Below are 20,194 nucleotides of genomic sequence, written 5' to 3'. Positions count from 1 at the left end.
ATCAAAAGTCTATAGTAGGTCCCAAAACATCTTGCACAGGTATCAAAAGCCCAGGTTAAGAGGTGTGTCTTCAGCATGTAATGAAAGCTATCCAGCCAAGATGCCAGATTTAGGGGCTGCCACAGAGAATGTCTTCTGCCGAGATGCCACACTGCTGAATTTCCCAGGGTGGTGAAACTACCAAGAAGGCCTCCCCACTGCCAAGAGGTTCTTTAGGGCACTAGCTTCACATAAGCTATTGAACGACTTTGTGAGGAAGAATGATGTGGCATGAGAACATTTAAGCACAGCTTTCAGTGCTGATCTGGAATAGGGCAAAGGCCGAAAACAGAGGACAAAAAGCATTGGACGACAGACCGGTCACAAGGAAGACCTTGGGCTTAAGTAAATATTCAATCCTGCTCAGTATTTACATTTGTGCTTGTGTGTGTGTGTGTGTGTGTGTGTGTGTGTGTGTGTGTGTGTGATATTTCAGATGAGACCGCACCAGGCCACAACCACAACGGGAAGCTGCAAAGGTAGGCCTGTCACTTTGGGGTCACACTGGTATTTAGAATTTCTCTTCCCAGTGAGGAAAAAGAGGCTTGGGGTTCTGATGCTGGGTTACAGGTGGCTATAGAGTGCAGCCCAAGCCTTCTCCTTATGGATGTGTTGGTGCAGGGCCTCTAGGAAAAAACTACAGAGGCAAAACATGAGGCTTCACATAATGGCCGTTCATAGGAATTTTTCTGGGGGAATGTGGCAATTGGCAAAGTAAAAGCACAGAAAGGAGGAAAGAGGCTAGTTTCTATCAAAAAGTGATAAGAATAGAGTCTGTACATTTTGTCACATATCTCAGGTCCTACAATTGCTAGAAACTTACCGGTACTCTTACTTTTAAAATGAAAGCTGGGAATTTGGAGGCTATGGTTCATTATTGGGGAGCAGTTGCCCCCTTGCCTCCATGGATATCCATTCTTTTTATTCTGACTTTGCTGGCCATGAATGTGAGGAGTGATTAGTGCTGTGATTTATCAGGAACAACTGCATTATTGTGTCAGAAATAGGTTTATAGCCTTGTTCTATGCCCTTTGGCAGAGGTAGGCAATGTGGACAACAACATTATCATTGGCTATGCTGTGATGGGAGTTGTGGTCCACAACATCTGAAAGGCACCACACTGGACTTCCCCGATCAGGTGCTTTCCAGATGTTTTAGACCACAGCTCCCATTATCTGCTGACCAATGGTTGTGCCAGCTAGGCCTGGTGGGAGTCATAATCAAAGCCATATGGAAGTCACCGGGTTGGGGAGGGGCTGGTATGCACATATATTTGTGTTCTGTTGCTTCTTTTCACCCTCGGTCTGCCACATTTAATTCTAAACTCAAGGCTGGTTCTGTCATTGGGCAGAATGAGACAGACATCTCAGGCGACAGATACTAGGGGGCAGGGAGCCGGACAGAAGAATTGTGCATGCCATATGCATCCCCTAATCTAGCCTGCTGCCCTCTGGTGGGATGGAGGACATTTTCTGTACAGGCTACAAAATGTATTGGGCCATCTCTGAGAAGCCTCAAATGGAGGTCAGATGTTGCTGTTTTGCCTCACTGACATCTTACGTGCTTATTAGTGACACTTGTGACAGTTACCTCCTGATTGGATCGGAGCAGGATTTTAGTCTAACAAAAGGCCACGTATCTTGTTTCGCAGAGGCTGTTTTAAGGGATTCTCGGGTGGCGCTGTGGGTTAAACCACGGAGCCTAGGACTTGCCAATCAGAAGGTCAGCGGTTCAAATCCCCATGATGGGGTAAGCTCCTGTTGCTTGGTCCCTGCTCCTGCCAACCTAGCAGTTCGAAAGCACGTCAAATGCAAGTAGATAAATAGGTACCGCTCTGGCGGGAAGGTAAACGGCGTTTCCGTGCACTGCTCTGGTTCACCAGAAGCGGCTTAGTCATGCTGGCCACATGACCCAGAAGCTGTACGCCGGCTCCCTTGGCCAATAAAGTGAGATGAGCGCCGCAACCCCAGAGTCGGCCATGACTGGACCTAATGGTCAGGGGTCCCTTTACCTATTTGAATGGCTGTTGGGTCCAAGTCCAATTTAAAGATAAATGACCTTGGAAGGGGACAGCAGGGGCCTGAAGTCACCCATCAGCAGTTAGACCTGGGCAGCAGACTGGGCAGGAGCACAGGTCCCCTGATCACAGTCTTCCCCACTGTGGTAAGATGTATGACTATTAAAATTATTTAAAAATGCACTCAGTCTAGTGGTGGCTGCAGATTGGGATGGGAATGTGTGGGATATACAGCTGTGAACTTATGGAGATGACATAAAATAGAGGAAGCTTTGAACCCACCTTTCCACTAAGTTATCATGGTTTTATTGTGATGATTCTGAACCTCAGCTATGGAGAAAGGAGAGGAGGCTGATACTTGCTTTGCTTGTTTGGTAGGTTGTCCACAATGGAGGGAGAGGAGCAGGAGGACCATTCAGAGGTGCAGCCTCACCAAGCCTCACACAAGCGTGGACTCTGTAACTGCCAGCAGTGCATCCCACTCTGGGTAGTCTTGGTGCTGCTGGGCTGTGCTGGAGCGCTAACTTGGTATTTCATAGGTAACTGTTTGAGTCTTTCGTTGTTCTTCTCTGGGATGGTTGGTGATCTGGGTTGGGGGGAGAAATCCCATTCGGTTCACATTTAAATGTGAATTTGCCTGATTCACACTTTCCAAAACAATTCAGGAAGTAAACACAATGATCCTTCGAAATTCGCTCTTATCTCAATTTTGCATCTCTCCAGCCAAGCAATGTATGAAAAAACACATAAACTGAAGTGTGCATCTAAATGCATGTCTTAGTGCAAATAACATGCAAGATTGTGTATAGTAGGACTTCACACAAAACTCTTAACAAATTTTCGTGAGGGCTGTAAAAAACAACAACACACACACACAAATGTGGAGAACTGAATTCCACTAATGTGGAGAACTGAACGTAAGTATGGGAAAATAGGAAACTGAGAGAGAAAAATCACATCCCTGTTACTGATGCAGCATCGTGGGGGAATGAGGCCAGTTCAAGTGTCTTAAAGACACTTCCATCTGTACCTCCTGTTTGCTGCTCACTTTTGACATGGTGAAGTCAACTCCTCTTTCATGTGGCTGAATGGGGAAGTGATTGTATGTCACTTAAAATGGTTTGAGGGAGAATCTGCAGCTGAGATGCAGGTCAGCTTCATGGGAAGGTTGAAGCAGTCACACAATCAGCCCACCGCACCATCATGGAAGCATCTAGGTCCAGCATTATCACAAAATATGCTAATTTAACTTAATTATAGATAGCTGGCTAGAGGAAGAATCTGATAGATATCCTGTTGGGATGGCTACATTTTAATTCGCTTAGGTAAGCATCAAGAGAAGTTGCCCCAAGCAATTTTCCCAAGAAGCACTGAAAGATACAAGTTTTGAATTTTATTATACATGAAAGAAGGGAGATTCTAAGTAAGTTACACTTGACATATTATGACAATTAGTTTAAAGATTTTGGGAATTAAACAGTTACATGTGGTTTAATTAAATACAGTATGCTGAAGTCTTATTTATATTGCGTGGACAGGCGGAGTCCCCAGATCCTGCACGGTCCCCCCGTCATGTGAATAACGACTCAAGACAACGTGCTATGGGATTAAATTGGCCACAACTTTATTAAATTTCAAATGTGGGTAGACCTTGGCTCAGGCATTGGGCGTTCTCCCTCCCCGGTCCCCAGCCGGGGACCTAGGGAGCATCAGGGTTATCCAGTGTGTGTGGGGGGGATGGGCCGGCTCTGGAGAACATATGTTCAAGCAGAGATGGCCGCCCCCGTAACGCCGCCGCCGCAGGAGGGAGCAATGACGACCTTTCGGTGTACGGCCAAAGCCTCCCTTCCGAAAACCCCTTTAACGGGGAACCCTGGTATCGCCGCCGCAAGAGGAAGATGGACAAAAGGATTCCGCCCAAGGCCTGATACCGCCAAAGTTGTGACGTTTTGCTACGGGAAAGGCGAAACCTGCCAATGCAGGGAAATTCCTTTCCGGCCCTTTAACAGCGACCTTAACGTAGCAGCGCCCGCATACCTGTGAAGAAAAGTTAACCTGCAAAACCTGTGAAGAAAAGTTAACCTGCAAATAAGACCTTAACTGAGGGTGGGTAGGGTGGGAGAAGCTCTGGAGCCAAGTCAGGATTCCTAGGTAAGATCCTCCCTCTATTGTGTGGGCAGGTAATCCCTCCCCTACCTGGCCTGGTCTCCTTGGCAACGCTTCCCCCAGGTGGGATTGGACAACTGACTGAGGTAGGTGGAGACCTCCAGGTATCCCACCTGAGGGAAGGCAAAGCCAAGCCTGTGCTGTTGGAGCCGCTCCAGATCTAGGGGCTGCACGCGTCCACGCAAAGGGCGCCCCCCGTTTTAAGTGGGGAGCGGTCATTGTGGCTAAGTACTGCAGAATTTGTTCAGTATAGCACAGTAATGATGGGGGCTGACTTTTTAGAGTGGGGGAGGGACAAGACTCAGCGCTAGAACATCTGCCTTGCATGCAGAAGGTCCCATTCTTAATCCCCATCATCTGCAGGTAGGGCCGGGAGTGCCCCCTGTCTGAAACCCTGGAAAGTCACTGCTGATTGGTGGTATTTGCAAAACCCTGGTGCAGTGCTTTGCAAGGCCCAACAATCAGCTGATGAGCAGTGCCTGCAAATTCCCTTTTGGCCTAGCCATGTCCTTACCTGTCCTTCACCTGGTGTCAGGTATAGGGTGGCTCCAAGGGCCAACATGGGCATAAGGTTGCTTACAGGACAACGGTTCCCCATTATTGGTGTAGACAATACAGAGTTAGGCAAGGAGTCTGTCTCAGTATGAGGCAGCTACCTGTGTTCCTATGCTCACTATAGAATTTCGTAATCCGGCATTTGAGTATATAATTTTGTATTTTTGATTAAAAAAAAACCTTGATAAACAGATTAATGTTCTTGAAATGCATGGGGATTTTTTTTTTTTAAAAAAAGTGCCTTCCTTCCTTCCTTGGCTTTCTCTTCATCTGTTTTTCATCCTCCTTGGCATTCATTTTTCCTCTCGTTTCTTCTTCCCAGCAGAGGATCCTGTTGCACCATAGTGTGCAGGAAGCCCTGCAACAAGAATGGGCTGGGCACCAGATTCTTTGGATCCACTGGTTCAAAAGCCCCACAGCCCCTTAGCTATTCACCAGGCAGGAGGTGTAACAGGAAGGAAGGAAGGAAGGAAGGAAGGAAGGAAGGAAGGAAGGAAGGAAGGAAGGAAGGAAGGATTGGCTTTCTCTCCCCCCCCCCCACCTGCTCAATTTAGCACCCTGGCCAGCGCAAGCCAGCCCAGCTTAGAATGTGGCAGGGGACCTGATGCGCCACTCCCCCACCTACAGTCTGAAGTGGTACTGTCCATTCTAATACTACTTCATTCTGCAGGTTTCATTACGGTGGCCATACATCCTGCTTTGCAGATGAGGGCCTGCCATTTATTTATTTTACTTGGATCTCATCCTTCCCCACCAGCCTGGCTCCTTTGACGGAGTTGTTTGAGTGAAGTCTACCCATTTTAAGTGTGGTGCAGTGAGAGCCCCTGTGGTATCTTGGTTCCACTGTATGGAACTCATCCATGTGTCTCACCTTCCTGGCAGACTACAGACCACGCCACACAGCATCCCTGCACTTCTACTCAGGCAGCCTGAGGATCCTTAATCGACAGTTTTCCCTGGATCACGGGCGGATGGAATCCAGAGGCTTCTGGACAGAGACAACAAAGACTCAGAAGATGGTAGGGGTACGACTTCATGAGCTACAAACGGTGTTAGTGTGAGGCATTAGTACAGAGGTTATTAGTGTGCAGAATTGCCAGCTTCTCTATGGGTCCTCCTCCAGTATCTTTCAAAGCAGTTTAAGTTGTGACTTCCCCTGAGTCATTATTGGGTTTCCCCAGCAGGAAAAGCCTCGTCTGCTAAATTTCTACATTTCAGTCTGCAACAAAAGGCACATAAGCAGCCATAGGTAGCCAAGCACCCTACTTTACAGAGGACAATCCTCTATTTTAAGGTGTCTTCTATTTGAACACCGAAGCCCAGTTTACAGATAAAGACCCATAAGAAGGGAAAGCAGCAGACATGGCCTATTGACATGGTTAGCACCTAAACAGCAGAATGAGCAGGCCAGGCACACAGCTCACCTGGTCACAATCTTCCCTGCTATGGTAAAATGCATTGCATTGCTGCTTACATTATAGCAATTGTTTCTTTTTCATGATGTGTTTCTTTTTCATGATGCATTTGGGGCAATTCAGAAGCAGCACCCTAGAGCAGAGATTGTAAAAATAAATATGGCAATACTGGTTCATGCCTGAATGCTGAATGATAGGTGAATTATATTGTGAGAGAGACTGGGTATTATTTTCTGATGACACCATTGTCTGGTAATGACTAGAGAGCATTCTTTTACAGCTGAAAGACCTCATTCATGCCACCGATTTGGCTCCTTACTACAACTCCAGCACTGTCTATGCCTTTGGGTGAGTGAAGCATTATTAGCCTGTTTGAAAGCTGCCCTTAGAAGCTGCAGTGTGTTTATTTTACAGAGATGAAGAATCTGCCATACTTGCCCCCAAATGATTATCGGTCGTGACTTTGGGTTAATACACCTTAAAGCTGGAAATGTTTAGCTAGCTGCAGTAGCAGTGGCATGATTGCCACTATTGAAGCTGGGATAGCTCAGCTGGTAAAGCAAGTGACTCTTAACCTCAGGGTCGTGGGTTTGAGCCCCATGTTGGTCAAAAGGATACCTGCATTGCATTGGACTAGATGACTCTTGTGGTCCCATCTAACTCTATGAATTTAAGATGCGCAAATGGAAAGGGAGAAGCTTTATTCTCATTGCTATTTAATATTAAATTGAAGCTGCGGAGAGAGCTCATTGGGAGTTCTGGGGCAAGATGCCCTCAATATGTTGGTAACATTCAGCTCCATTTCTCCATAACATCTGAATCAAGAAATGCTGTGTAGACCCCTGACATGTGTCTGGACAGAGCAGTGGGATGGATGAGGGAAAATAAATGGGGCTTGAATCCTAACTGGTCCAGTGCCTGCCCTGGATGGGGTTGCGCTTCCTGTGAAGGAGCTGTTTGGGCAAGGTAGCCATAGTTGCTAAGCAGTGTCTTTTCCAGCTGTGCCTGAACTTTGTCCTAACACAGGAGAGGCTGGCTACAGTAGTCAGGCATTGGTGACATCAAGACTGGATGACTGCAGTGCACTTTATGTGGGCTTCCCTTGAACTTGACCCAGAAACAGCAGTTAGTGAAAAATGCTACAGCACGATTGCTGGGAGAAGGGAGGCCTTGTCAGCATGTAACACCTCTGTTCAGAGATCTGCACTGGCTGCTGATATGCTACTGGGTCCAGAGGTGGAGCTAGCTGCTCTGGCACCCAGAGCAGCCCATGGGGGCAGGGCTAGCAGCCCACGGAGGTGCATCTGCGGCGGCGCAAGTCCCAGGGGTTGTGCTGGCAGAGGGGAGCATCCTAGGGGGGTGCCCCAATGATGGTGCGTGTCCCGGGGGCACCTGTGGCAATGCCACCCCCCCATGGCACCCAGGGAGGACCACCCCCACTGCCTCCACCGCCCCTACCTTTCTCCACTACTGACTGTGTCAAGTTCAGGATGTTACCATTGCTATGTAATGCCTTTAATGTATTGGGAACAGTTTACTTGCAGGAACACTTCACCCTACATGTGCCCATTTGACCGCTTTGATCTACAGAACTCGTTCTGCAGTTGTAAGAAACTGATATTTTAGTGTGGAAGCACCTGCACTTGGAACTCCCTGCCAATTTGAAATTAGGCAGGCGCTTCACTGAACATTTTTCAGCACCTGCTTAAATTATATTTTTGTTTAGCAAGCCTATCCAGGCATGTAGATGTTTCCACATTTTAATTTCTTCTATTGTTAATTTTAATTATGTTTAATGCTTTTGCGGGGGGGGGGGGTATCAATGCTTTTAATACTTCCTGTAAACCACATAGAGGCTTTATTGCACTCAGGTAAAGGTACCCCTGACCATTAGGTCCAGTCATGGATGATTCTGGGGTTGCGCACTCATCTCACTCTATAGGCCAAGGGAGCCGACGTTTGTCCACAGACAACTTCCGGGTCATGTGGCCAGCATGACTAACCTGCTTCTGGCAACCAGAGCAGTGCATGGAAATGCTGTTTACCTTCCCACCGGAGTGGTACCTCTTTATCGACTTGCACTTTGACGTGCTTTTGAACTGCTAGGTTGGCTGGAGCTGGGACCGAGCAACAGGAGCTTACCCCACTGCGGGGATTCGAACTGCCGACCTTCCGATCAGCAAGCCCTAGGCTCTGTGGTTTAGACCACAGCGCCACCCACGTCCCCTTTATTGCACTCAAGCCTTATATAAATTTTGTTAAATGAATTAAAATAAATTAAAAATCCATTTGTTTTCTCCATTTGCTAGGGAGGGATCTCTGACATGTTTCTTCTGGTTCGCCCTTCAAGTCCCCAAAGGGCAGCACAAGGAGATGACTGCAGAGAAAGTGAATGCCACGCTCTACAAAGAGCTTCTTGGCAGCACCGATGGAACAGGACACCTCTCATACCAGACGGAATACAAGGTTGACCCAGAATCCTTGGTTTTGCTAGGTGAGTACTAATCGCATATGTGCAGTTTGTACTCCCAAGAAGGAAGAGCTGCCTATGATACCTATATAGTCTGGAAAAAAAGATTGCCTGACTCCGCAGAAGAAAAAGATGAGAGGAAACACAGGGCGGAGTGAGTGTGTCTGTCAGCAGGGTAGGATGCTGACAATATAAGACCAAGAAAGGAAAGATGCAGTGAGATGGATCCAGACTTAGTCATGCTTGGATTAGAGCAGATGAAATCATGACTAACTTAAATCCCATTTATTTCAGTGGGTCTACTCTAGGGATGAGGGAGAAATTCAGTTTGTATTTTAATGTAGTCCTATCGAATGTGCACTTCCCAAAACAATGCTTGACCTGAAACACAACTATCCGTCAAAGTTTCCACTTTTCCAAATTAGGCTTTGTACTTCTCCAACCAAATAACTGTGAGCAATAATGTGTATGTTGCAGGGGGGGGGGTTGTGAATTAAAATGTACCAAAAAAGCATTATATGAAGGGGAAATGCTTGCAAATTTGTATCGTAGGAGATATGCACACTAAAATGCTGGTGGACTTCTGTGAGGATTCTTAACAAATTTGCAAATGGATGCAGAAATGTGGCAAAACTGAACTTAAAACTGGAAATATGAGAAAGCAGATTTGACAAATTCTTCAATTTCTCATCTAAGCATAACTGAGTCTACATCCAACCCAATGTCTCCCCTTTTTGAAAGGAATGCTTTCTGAAGATTTATAAATCTTCCTCAAAAAAAGCATTTGATAGAAGTCCTAATTTTTATAACAACCACCACCAATGGTGTCACAGTGCTTAAAACTAATAGTATACATTCCAGCCAAAAATGACTCTTCAAAGTTCCATTGACCCTAGTGGCAAAGTTATGTAAGTTTTCCTTCTTTATCTGAACAGCTGATTATCTGGCTGCATCCTGGGCCACTTGGAAAAATGAAGATGTACTATATATTTCATACCTTATCCAGCAGAAGTATCCCCTCTTTGCTGGAGATAGTATCCCATTCCCAGATCTTTGCATGCTAAAATCTTAACATGCTCACTCACCCTCCAAACAGATGGTCAGCATTGTCCGCTTCTCAGTGATCAGCTGGCTGTCACATCTGATCAGCCATCTCTTAGAGGCATGAGTAGGAAACCTATAGCCCTCCAGATGCAGTAGGATTCCAAATCCCATCAGACCCAGGCAACAGGGACAGTCCGCAGGGATGGTGGGAGCTGTAGCTCAACAACATCTGGAAAGCCACAAGTTCTGTTACTTAGAGGATATGCACAGGACCTAATCTATCATGGATAATGGCAGGTGCAGATCAGCTTGCTAGATGTAGCAATTAAAAAGAACAAGTACCACCCACAATGGAAACCTGTTCCCAAGACTAAATCACACTTGCTGGCAGATAGACTTTAAACATCCCCATAAACCTTCCCCCACCCCCACTGCATTGCATTGCACCTGACAGCAAACTTACATCTCAAACTCTCTTTCCACAGTTTTGCCTTCCTCTTGTTACAGTATACCTTGCAATGTTCCCTGTGGAAAAGTTGGCTGTGTTTTTCCAGTATGTGTTTATTCACTCTCACTTCTACACTGCTGGTGAAACACTTATTCCCTCTTTTCAGAGAACGCAGAAAATTCCAGGGAGTTTTAGTATTTAGCGGTGGGAAGAGTTGGGATTTGAACAAAATATTCTCAGAATCATCTTGAATTAAAACTTGGCTTGTTTGCAAAAACAAAACAAAAGCCCATGACAAAAGTTAAATGAAATAAAGCTGATGCATTTGCACTACAACTCTAATATTTGCCTGTTTTTACAGTCTTTCCTATTTCAGTGCATTGTGCCTGCCCATAAAACTGGCCTTATTATTAGCTCTTTGTATATTAGATGCTTGCCCCTTTTGCCATCGAACATGTCAATGAATGGATTTTGGTTTCTAATTTCTCTTCCTCACCGCTGGCAAAGATGTTAAATGAGACCAAGTCTATATGCTTCCGAAAATCTCCCTGCTAAGAAATTGCCATCATTCATCATTACCTTTTATTTACATTTTTTTCCATTCCTGAGGCATTCTGCGTGACGCTGCTCAGCTCTAAGTAATTTGTGTATTATAATTTTGCAAATCACACTTAGCAAAGAGCGGAAGGACACATTTCAACCTATCTAAGTGACAAGGGCTATGCCCTGGCATCATCAAGTCTCAAACCCACTGTCAAATCTCGGTGGGATTACAATAGATTATGTTATCTGGAGCTTCTGAAAAATCTTCAGTTTCCATCACATAGGTAGCCATATTGGGCTCAGAGTTACTGGTGCATCCATTTTGCACAATACACTGAACGCAAAATGTTTTATATTAAAAAGTGAGGCAAAATAATTGCGCACGGGCAACAGAAAATGCATAAGGCTGTAATGCCCCCCCCCCCGCAACACTCTTAGGATGAACCTTATAAATAAAGCCTTTAAAGCCAAATTACCCTGCATCTTTTGCCTGACAGTATGTTTCTGCATTGGTTATACTCGCTCTTTATATCTTTCTGTTCAAGTGCTTCAATCCAGCATGTTATAAAAGCAGATGTCTAAGTGAGTAAGAAATTTAAAAAATTCCTTCCAGTAGCACCTTAAAGACCAACTAAGTTAGTTCTTGGTATGAGCTTTCGTGTGCATGTATCTGAAGAAGTGTGCATGCACACGAAAGCTCATACCAAGAACTAATTTAGTTGGTCTTTAAGGTGCTACTGGAAGGAATTTTTTTATTTTGACTATGGCAGACCAACACGGCTACCTATCTGTAACTGAGTAAGAAATAGATGTACTTTCCTTTGTTCCGTATGTCTGTGGCTTTTACATAAGAATCCCATGCAAGCCACTTGGATGTTTCAGTGCTGCTGAGAATTCGATATGTTCAAGGCTGAACATGTCAGCCTTCCACCTAAGCTGCTTCCCTCTGTTCTCTATATCGTAAGAACACATGAAGATGCCTGCCGTTTCAGGCCAGTCGCCCATCTAGTCAAGTTTCCTGTTCTCACAGTGGCAAACTGGATCCCTATGCAGTGGCGTAGCGTGGGTTGTCAGCACCCGGGGCAGGGCAAGTAATTTGCGCCCCCTAAACCGTGGATTTGCGCCCCCTAACCCTAACCCCCAGATGTTGCGCCCGGTGCGGCTGGCCCCCCCTGCACCCCCCACACTACACCACTGTCCCTATGGGAAGTCCACAAGCAGGGGCCAAGCATGCTCTCCCTTCCAGTGGTTTCCAGCAACTGATACTCACATCGGTGTAGCGTGGGGAGGGGGCAGAGGGGCGGTGGCCCTGGGCACAAAATTCTGAGAGGCATACAACCAGGCTGAGCTCCTACCACCTTCCAGAGCCATGGGAAGGCAAGCCACACCCGGCCTGGGCCTTCAGGGGTGGGGTGGTGCCTCCTTCTCTACATGGCCAGTCAAGGGACTCTCACTTGCGACCTCCTCCTGGGCTGGCCAATGAGGTTAGACCAGCTCGCCCTTCCCTCCACACTGGCTCCTCCACCGCCATGCCTCCACCCCAGCTTCCCAGTCCACCAGAGGGGCATAACACTTGCCCCCCCCCGGGTGCTGGCAACCCATACTTTCAGAGTCAGGTAGGTAGCCATGTGTGCATGCACACAGAAGCTTATACCAAGAACAAACTTAGTTGGTCCCTAAGGTGCTAATGGACAATTTTTTTTATTCTTTTATATATTTCCACTTTCAGAGTATACAGCTTACCGTATTGGCCCGAATATAAGCTGCACTTGAATATAAGCCACAGCTTTAAAATTCGGGGGGGGGGGGGGAGAAAAGAAGACAATATCCAAATACAAGCCGCTCCCTTAAAATTCTTCAGGCACTCACACCCATTTTGTTTTACCATATGTCTATTTCAGCAGCAATATTGTAAAAGCCACTTTAGGTAAGGTCACAAATTTAAGCCGTGCTTTAACTTTTCACAGACAGAATTTGGAAAAAAATCAGGCCAATATGGTACTTATAAAGCACATTCCCCACCCCCTAAAGAATCATGGGAGCTGTGGTTTACCCCTCACAGAGCTGCGATTCCCATAGCCCTTAATAAACTACAATTTCCAGGATTCTTGGGGTGTGTACCTTAAATTCATGGTGTATACACAGTCTTTTTCTGCTTTGCTACCTGTATTAAGGCCATCAGTTTGCTTGGTACCATGCACACTGGTGGTACTGTATAAATAACAACAATAATACTTCCCTCTAATTGGAGATAATCATTGCTTTCCTTCCATGCTAAGTGCAGAGAGGCGTGATTCATTATTTAATGGGTAACTGTAAAGACTTTTGTACCTCAGAAGGAAGCCTTGCTATGATAATTGTCGTATTACATGGTATGGTGACAAATTCTTTTAAAGCTTTAAGAGCTTCTTACTGGAGGGATTTGTCCTGCATTAACTCTCCTTATTTTGTTTGATTTGTTAAAAATCAAGAACAGATTATCTTTTTTTAAAAAATACTAACTAGGTTCTGAAATAAATTCTAGCCATATAAATGTTGGTTCAAAAAAAATTCTTTGAGACAAAATAGGTTTAGGAATGAACCTATTAAAAGGAAATAGATTCAGAAATATATATTTAAGTGCAAAGTTTTGTAGACTTTTTGTTGCTATTTATTTTGTGTTTGGTTTAAGGAGAGAATTACTTTAGATAAGATAAATGAATTATCTGGATGCCCAGATCCATGTTTGAGACAAGTACTCTTTGCTGGGGGACGCAGGTGGCGCTGTGGGTTAAACCACAGAGCCTAGGACTTGCCGATCAGAAGGTCGGCGGTTTGAATCCCCGCAACGGGATGAGCACCCGTTGCTCGGTCCCTGCTCCTGCCAACCTAGCAGCTTGAAAGCACATCAAAGTGCAAGTAGATAAATAGGTACCGCTCTGGCGGGAAGGTAAACAGTGTGTCCGTGTGCTGCTCTGGTTCGCCAGAAGTGGCTTAGTCATGCTGGCCACATGACCCGGAAGCTGTACACCGGCTCCCTCAGCCAATAAAGCGAGATGAGCACCCCAGAGTCAGTCATGACTGGACCTAATGGTCAGGGGTCCCTTTACCTTCACTCTTTGCTGAGAGAGCCCCAGCAAAGATTTAAAATAATGAAACATGCAGCAAAAGTGGAAATGTAGGCTTAGACTTTTAAAATATCCCCTTTTAAGTTGCTTCCAAAGTTCCCCACTTCCCTTATCATAGAAAGAGACCTCACGCTTGATAAGTTAAGAATGGTTTACTTACAAAACCTTCAAAGGTCAGATTCATGTGCTTTCCCATACAGCAGCAAGAAAAGAAAGGCAGTTTAACTTAGTTTCAAAATAGTAAGAGTTTCTAAATTATTTGTAAAAAAACACAAAGATGGATGGAGCATCCAGCTTAGAACTCCTTTACTGGTAGAGTTCACATCATGGTGGAAGAAAAAAGAACAAAGTGTTTGGTAACCCTTGCTCCCAAGGCGAGGGGTTGTGAACTAGTTGAGCCTGCCAGACAGCTTGCTATATGGTCTTAAGCCCTTAATGTGTTTATTAGAGTTAAGCATGTTGGTTACATGAATCTGATTTATCCCAGTTTTTTTTTAAAAAAATATTTTCATCAGTTTAATGTGCAAATGGGATGGAACACATGTGAAAGTGACTTGGACTGAAATTAGTCGGCTCCATCTAACCCTAGATTGAAGGCTACCAGTTTAAAGTGCACTTTTGTGGGTGTAGGTTTGATTGAATAGAATGAATAACTAATATATTTAGGACTGCCAATCCCAGCTCTGTAATCCCTTTGCCTTTCATATGGAAATGGAGCGTTGTGAGACTGCAATTAGGATAAAGCACTGTGTTGGGTGCAATGCGGGATCACAATGGCCGTTCCACTTCCACTTCTTTGCACAAGTGGAATAATTCAGCATTGCTAAATTGCTCTAGTCTGGAAGAAGAAGAAGAAGAGTTTGGATTTGATATCCTGCCTTTCACTCCCCTTCAGGAGTCTCAAAGCGGCTAACATTCTCCTTTCCCTTCCTCCCCCACAACAAACACTCTGTGAGGTGAGTGAGGCTGAGAGACTTCAAAGAAGTGTGACTGGCCCAAGGTCATCCAGCAGCTGCATGTGGAGGAGTGGAGACGTGAACCCGGTTCCCCAGATTACGAGACTACTGCTCTTAACCGCTACACCACACTGGAAGCACCTACAAAGTGCAAGAATATTTCCTCTCCATTTCCTCCCCTCTAAAGACTGATATCTGGGTGTATTCCCACCCACCACTCCACTTCTTTTGACTCATCTCTATTCTTACAAAGCTGTAAAGGGGGAAAACAAAACCCAACAACTTAATTGTCTTTTGCTTTGCTTTCCCTTGTCAAAGCCATCTGACATTAAAGAACAGCTCAGTGTCTCTTCCATTGTACATCACTCACCCCAGCATGTTTTTCTTCCCACATCCTCCCCGCCTCTTGTTTCAATACCTTATGCTTATTCAGTTCAGTGGGAATACTTGTAGTAGAGATTTCTGAAAAAGGCATTTGATAGCATAAAGCGTCCTCTTGATGACTGATCCCTTTGAATGACAGCATCCCCACCCACACCCACCCCAATTTTGATACCATTTAGCCCTGATTCAGGAAATGTCTATAGCTCAGTGGCAGAGCTTTGCATGCACAAGGTCCCAGGTTCAATCCCCGGTGTCTCTATGTAGGACTGGGATAGACCTTTGCCTGAAGCCCTGGAAAGCTGCTGCTAGTCAATGTAAACAATCAGTAGCGTTTCCAGGGGGGACAGTGGTCCCAGGTGCATTTGGGGGAGGGGAGGACATTTTGCTCCTTGCCTCCCTGCCTGTCCCATGCCATTGGGTTGGAACCAGAAGCCTTGAATCTCCTTTTCTGGTGCATGCAGGAGGAGAGAAAAAGGGGGTGCTTGAGCAGGCAGGCTCATACATATAGTGCTGAACCAGTGCCAGATTTACGTATACGCTAAACAAGCTATAGCTTAGGGGCCCACTCTCTTGGGGGCCCCCCCAAAAATATACTTCTTCTTAATTGTATTTCACTATTATTATACTTCCTTTTAATTGTATTTCAGTTCAATAATTACTTTGATAAAATACATTTTTTTAATGTGCAAATGGCTTTAGATACCTATTAGGTCCATAAATTACCATATAGCATATATTCAACACAAAAAACAGTGACAATTTTTTTGTTGACAAAGGACAGCTGGACATATAAAGGTCCCCATTACCTTCAGTAGCTCAGGGCCTCATCAAACCTCAATCTGGCCCTGTGCTGAACTATGGTTTGGCATTTTATTCAACCAATTATTGATAATGGGAAGGGGGGGACGATTTATGGTGTGTATGGTGCAACATGAAAAATGGAAGCTGGGCATGAATGGAGTGGATCTTTCTAGCCTTTTTAAGTTTTTAGTTTTTGGTCTTGCAGGATCTCATGTGGTTTTGTTTTTTTCTTTGTGTGTGTTTTTTCTAACAGAATCCAGTGTGAAAGACATAAAAGTCCTGAAATCCACATTGGGTAGGCTGTTTATTTCTCCCTTATTTTATGTTTCTTGCATTGAAGTGTGTGAGAGGAGTTTATTTTTAAAAATCCATAAACCAATGTGACATTTTATCTCTTGAATTTATATCCCGCCCTTCTTCTCAAAGGAGCTCAGGGTAGCAAACAAGTGATGAAACAATAAAAATATTTTGAAAACAGCAGGAACTAATAGCACTCGGCCTCATTTTCATAGGTTGCATTCTTATATATTGTTGTTGTCCTTTGTTTTGTGGGTGGATGTTTAATCTGATTCTTCTGAGCATCTTTGGGTTTACCTTCAGTAGGGAAAGGTATCATTGTGGTTGGTCCTTGTCCTCATGCACTGATTCTGTTTTTAATACCTCTAACATCAGCATAGACTTGGAGTTTGCTGTGGGTATGCAATGTGTGAAATACATATGCCTTTTTAAAAAAGCAAATGAGGAATGTCTAATTGTCTTAAAGAATATTTTTATGAGCACTTGCCATTTGTGTGTATGCATGTGGAAGTTGGATGTCACACTAAACCATGGTTTAGCTTAGTGTAAATTGATATAGCCTTCTTCCAGGCTTGTGAGCTCCTCACTCCCCTTCCCATCTCTTGCAGGACTGAGAGAAGGTGCTCAGAAGCTTTCATTTCCACTTTTGCTGAACCACAACTTACCATGTTGTCCAAGCTGGGAACCATGGTTAATAATAAATATAGCTAGTTTAAACAAGCCTGCTTAAGAAACTACCCTTCAAAGTGGTCTTGTTTTAAACTAACAATTGTTAATGCTAACCACAGTTTCACTCCAGATGATACAACAGAACCATGGTTAATTAAAAGGAAAATCTCCCCAAAGGAGGAGGGAGCATGCAAACCTGGGAGGAGGCTAGGCTTGTTAACATCATGCTAAACCATGGTTTAGCTGACATCCACATGCTGTCTTTGCCCATGTATATGTATATGTCTTTGGGGGGTTTTAACATTTGTGCTTATACTCCAGAGTGGGGAACTGGATCTAGCTGCTGGCCAAGATTCCTAAATCCCCCAGCCTGGTTGGTGGGAGCAGCCACCTGTCTCTCACCTGATCATAATGACATAAAGTATAATACATATGCTTTGAAATAGCTACTTATTACTTTTACTATCTTGTAATTTTATTCTCCCTGTTCCTATGACTGTTTTATTAGTGCTTTAAACTTAAAAAATGCAAAATGCAAAAGATGCTTAAAAAATACTTTTCACAGTGTGCTTTTAAAATGTCATTTTGTAATGAAACAGTTTGGAATTGAGCAGAAATGAAGAGCACCATTGGGTCAAAGCAAAGCATTTTTTAAATAACAATTCTATTGATCTCAATCAGAGATTTAAGCCCATCTTTCACCTTTTTCCATTGGGACAAAAGGACTTGAGCACAGTTTTTGGGGTGACAAGGACTGAGATGGCTAGCAACACTTTAAGGAGAGAGAGTGGTGCCATTGAGGAATCAGACTGGTTACTAAATTTTGATCGTTTCAAAAGAACCTGGAGGAATGCAGAATGTTACTTCGCTTTGATCTCTCATAGGGATATGGAGTAGTTTAAGCCACACAAGGCTGCAATGCTACAGAACACTCACTTTCCTCAGAGTGAGCACCATTGAACTCAATGGGGCTTAATTCTGAGGAAGCATGTTGATGGTGGTGCTGTAAGACTCCTTTTCTGCAAGACGACTCCCCACCCCACCCCAGTCTAGTGGGACGCTCTGCAGTTTTGCTTCTCTTTGTAGGTTGCTACAGGTACAGCTACATCAGGGAAGATGCTGTGCTCAAGCTGAGGGGCCCGGACTACCTTGCCTCTAGCTGCCTCTGGCATCTCCATGGCCCCAAAGGCCACATGATCAAGCTGCGCCTGGAATGGACCCTCTCCGAATGCAGAGACCGACTGGCCATGTATGATGCAGCAGGACCTCTGGAAAAGCGACTCATCACTTCGTAGGTAGCTTTGATGCCATAGAAGCGTGGATGGCAAAAGATGGGGCCACGGGGCTGCTTTGCGCATCACAGTAAAGCAGTGTTTAATGGCTTATACTGAATGAGCACATAGCAACGTGGCACGACCGTCTTGGCTTGGGGCTCATCCACACTTCTGCAAAACATGGGTCCAAGAGATTTTCCAGTTGCCCGATGCTTTCTAGCAATGGATCGAAGCCGGGTTTTGTTTTGTTTTTTGTCCCACTGCTTTCCTCGGGAAAACTCACTATTTACTGCTGAATCGGAACAATCACCAATCTACAGAGAAACTGATTCGTTCCAATTCAGCAGTGAACTGAGAGCGGGACAAGCAGAAGTGTGCATGAGCCCTTGGCTGGTGTAATGTTTGAGTGGGAAATGGTGGTTCGTTTCGCTGAAACATGCCACAGTTGGGAAGCCCAAAACAATGGCTTTTTTGGAGCAAAAGGAATCACAGTTTCTGCATTAGACATAACAGTAAGCCAAGGGTCATGGCCTGGTTTCCACATTAGCACTAGGGTAATATGACCAGAACTTTTGGAAAACATTCAGGAAAACTTTCTGACAGCAAGAGCTGTTCGGCAGTGGAACAGACTCCCACAAGAGGTTGTGGACTCTCCTTCCCTGCAGGTTTTTAAGCGGAAGTTGGATGGCCATCTGTCATGGATGCTTTAGCTGAGAGCCCTGCATTGCAGGGGGTTGAACTAGAAACCCCTTGGGGTCCCATCAATATCTATGATTCTGCAAATACAAAACCCACTTTTAAAAAACACATACACAGGCATGTTCTTTAAAAAACGTTTCTAACCGTCCTGGTGATTAAGGGCTTATCCATACTTCCTCTTGTACCACTGCTTTCCCCCACAGAAAGCTGCTCTTTAGTGCTCAATCAGAGCAAACAGCAATTGGGGGTTTTCCCCAAAGTGGGTTTTCCCTTGGAAAGGAGCTAGGCAAGGGAGAAACTGCTCAGACTCATGCTTTCTAGCTACAGCACACGTGGAAATGTAGATGAGTCCTCATCTCCCCCCCCCCTTCGAAGTCCCTTCATTTTCTCTCTGCCCTTTCCCACCTTGTCAATACACTCATCTCCTCTGTTTTCACCCTCTGCCCCAGGCTGTATGGCTGCAGCCGCCAGGAGCCTGTGGTGGAGGTCCTGTCTTCAGGCCCCGTCATGTCTGTGGTGTGGAAGAAGGGGATGTACAGCTACTACGATCCTTTCATACTTTCTGCACAGGCTGTGCCCTTTGAAGGTGAGGAAGGATCCCAAGAGGTCTGGAAAGAAAAAAGAAGATGCAAACCCTTCACTTCCTTTGCCAAACATCACTCATCATAGATATAGATATTTATTACAATTTCAGCAGCCAACACCATATCTGAGATGTAGAGTAATTGCTATCTATTATGGAATGGAAGCTTTGCACAATAATTTGGCCCAAGAATTCACTGATGTTTGGAAAGTAACTTAGACACTAAGATAAGAGCAACCTTTATATAAGAAGATGTAACACAAATTTCCATCTTATACTAAAGCCAGAATCTGGGACAGAAGATTGCGCAGTAATTATCCATGCTAGCCTCTGGACAGGAGAAAGCTTAATACTTAGCACCGCATCTACATAGTTCTAGCACAGGTGAGCCACAGAAAAGCATATTTCCTTCGCATGCAAAAATATTCCAGGTTCATCTCCTGGCATTTCCAGTTAAAGTGATTTCACTTTAGGGCTGGGGAAGGTCTCTGTGTGAGGAGCCAGTCATCATAGACAATACAAGGCTACATGACCCAGTGATCTGACTCTACATAAGGCAGCTTTGGGTGTTTACACCATCACCACAGGGATTCTCTATCAAAGTTAGCATTAGGATATCCAAACAGCAACCTCTTAAGTTATGGAGTGGGGAACTTGTGGCTCTCCAGGTGTTGTTGGACTCCCAATTCCCACCAGCCCCAACCAGTATGAGGGCCAGGTGTTGTCC

General features: G+C 44.9%; 2 protein-coding genes across 2 annotated transcripts in view; one reads left to right on the top strand and one right to left on the bottom strand.

Moving 5' to 3' along the window:
• The first annotated feature begins 478 nt into the window (after positions 1-478).
• Positions 479-20,194, top strand: part of TMPRSS6 (transmembrane serine protease 6) — a 29,728-nt gene continuing 10,012 nt past the window's right edge. The window contains exons 1-8 of the mRNA XM_083462309.1: positions 479-518; positions 2,435-2,595; positions 5,660-5,796; positions 6,473-6,540; positions 8,502-8,686; positions 16,199-16,240; positions 17,998-18,202; positions 19,334-19,470. Of these exons, the coding sequence (XP_083318435.1) occupies positions 2,445-2,595; positions 5,660-5,796; positions 6,473-6,540; positions 8,502-8,686; positions 16,199-16,240; positions 17,998-18,202; positions 19,334-19,470 (925 nt within the window). The 5' untranslated portion in view covers positions 479-518; positions 2,435-2,444. The remainder of the gene's footprint in view (positions 519-2,434; positions 2,596-5,659; positions 5,797-6,472; positions 6,541-8,501; positions 8,687-16,198; positions 16,241-17,997; positions 18,203-19,333; positions 19,471-20,194) is intronic.
• Positions 19,412-20,194, bottom strand: part of KCTD17 (potassium channel tetramerization domain containing 17) — a 32,031-nt gene continuing 31,248 nt past the window's right edge. Inside the window, exon 6 of the mRNA XM_083462405.1 lies at positions 19,412-19,492. Coding sequence (XP_083318531.1) covers positions 19,427-19,492 — 66 coding nt within the window. The 3' untranslated portion in view covers positions 19,412-19,426. The remainder of the gene's footprint in view (positions 19,493-20,194) is intronic.

The sequence above is a fragment of the Podarcis liolepis genome (assembly GCF_965112155.1).
Source record: "Podarcis liolepis genome assembly, chromosome: 10".
Lineage (NCBI taxonomy): Eukaryota > Metazoa > Chordata > Lepidosauria > Squamata > Lacertidae > Podarcis > Podarcis liolepis.
This window is presented reverse-complemented; position numbering and strand designations above follow the sequence as displayed.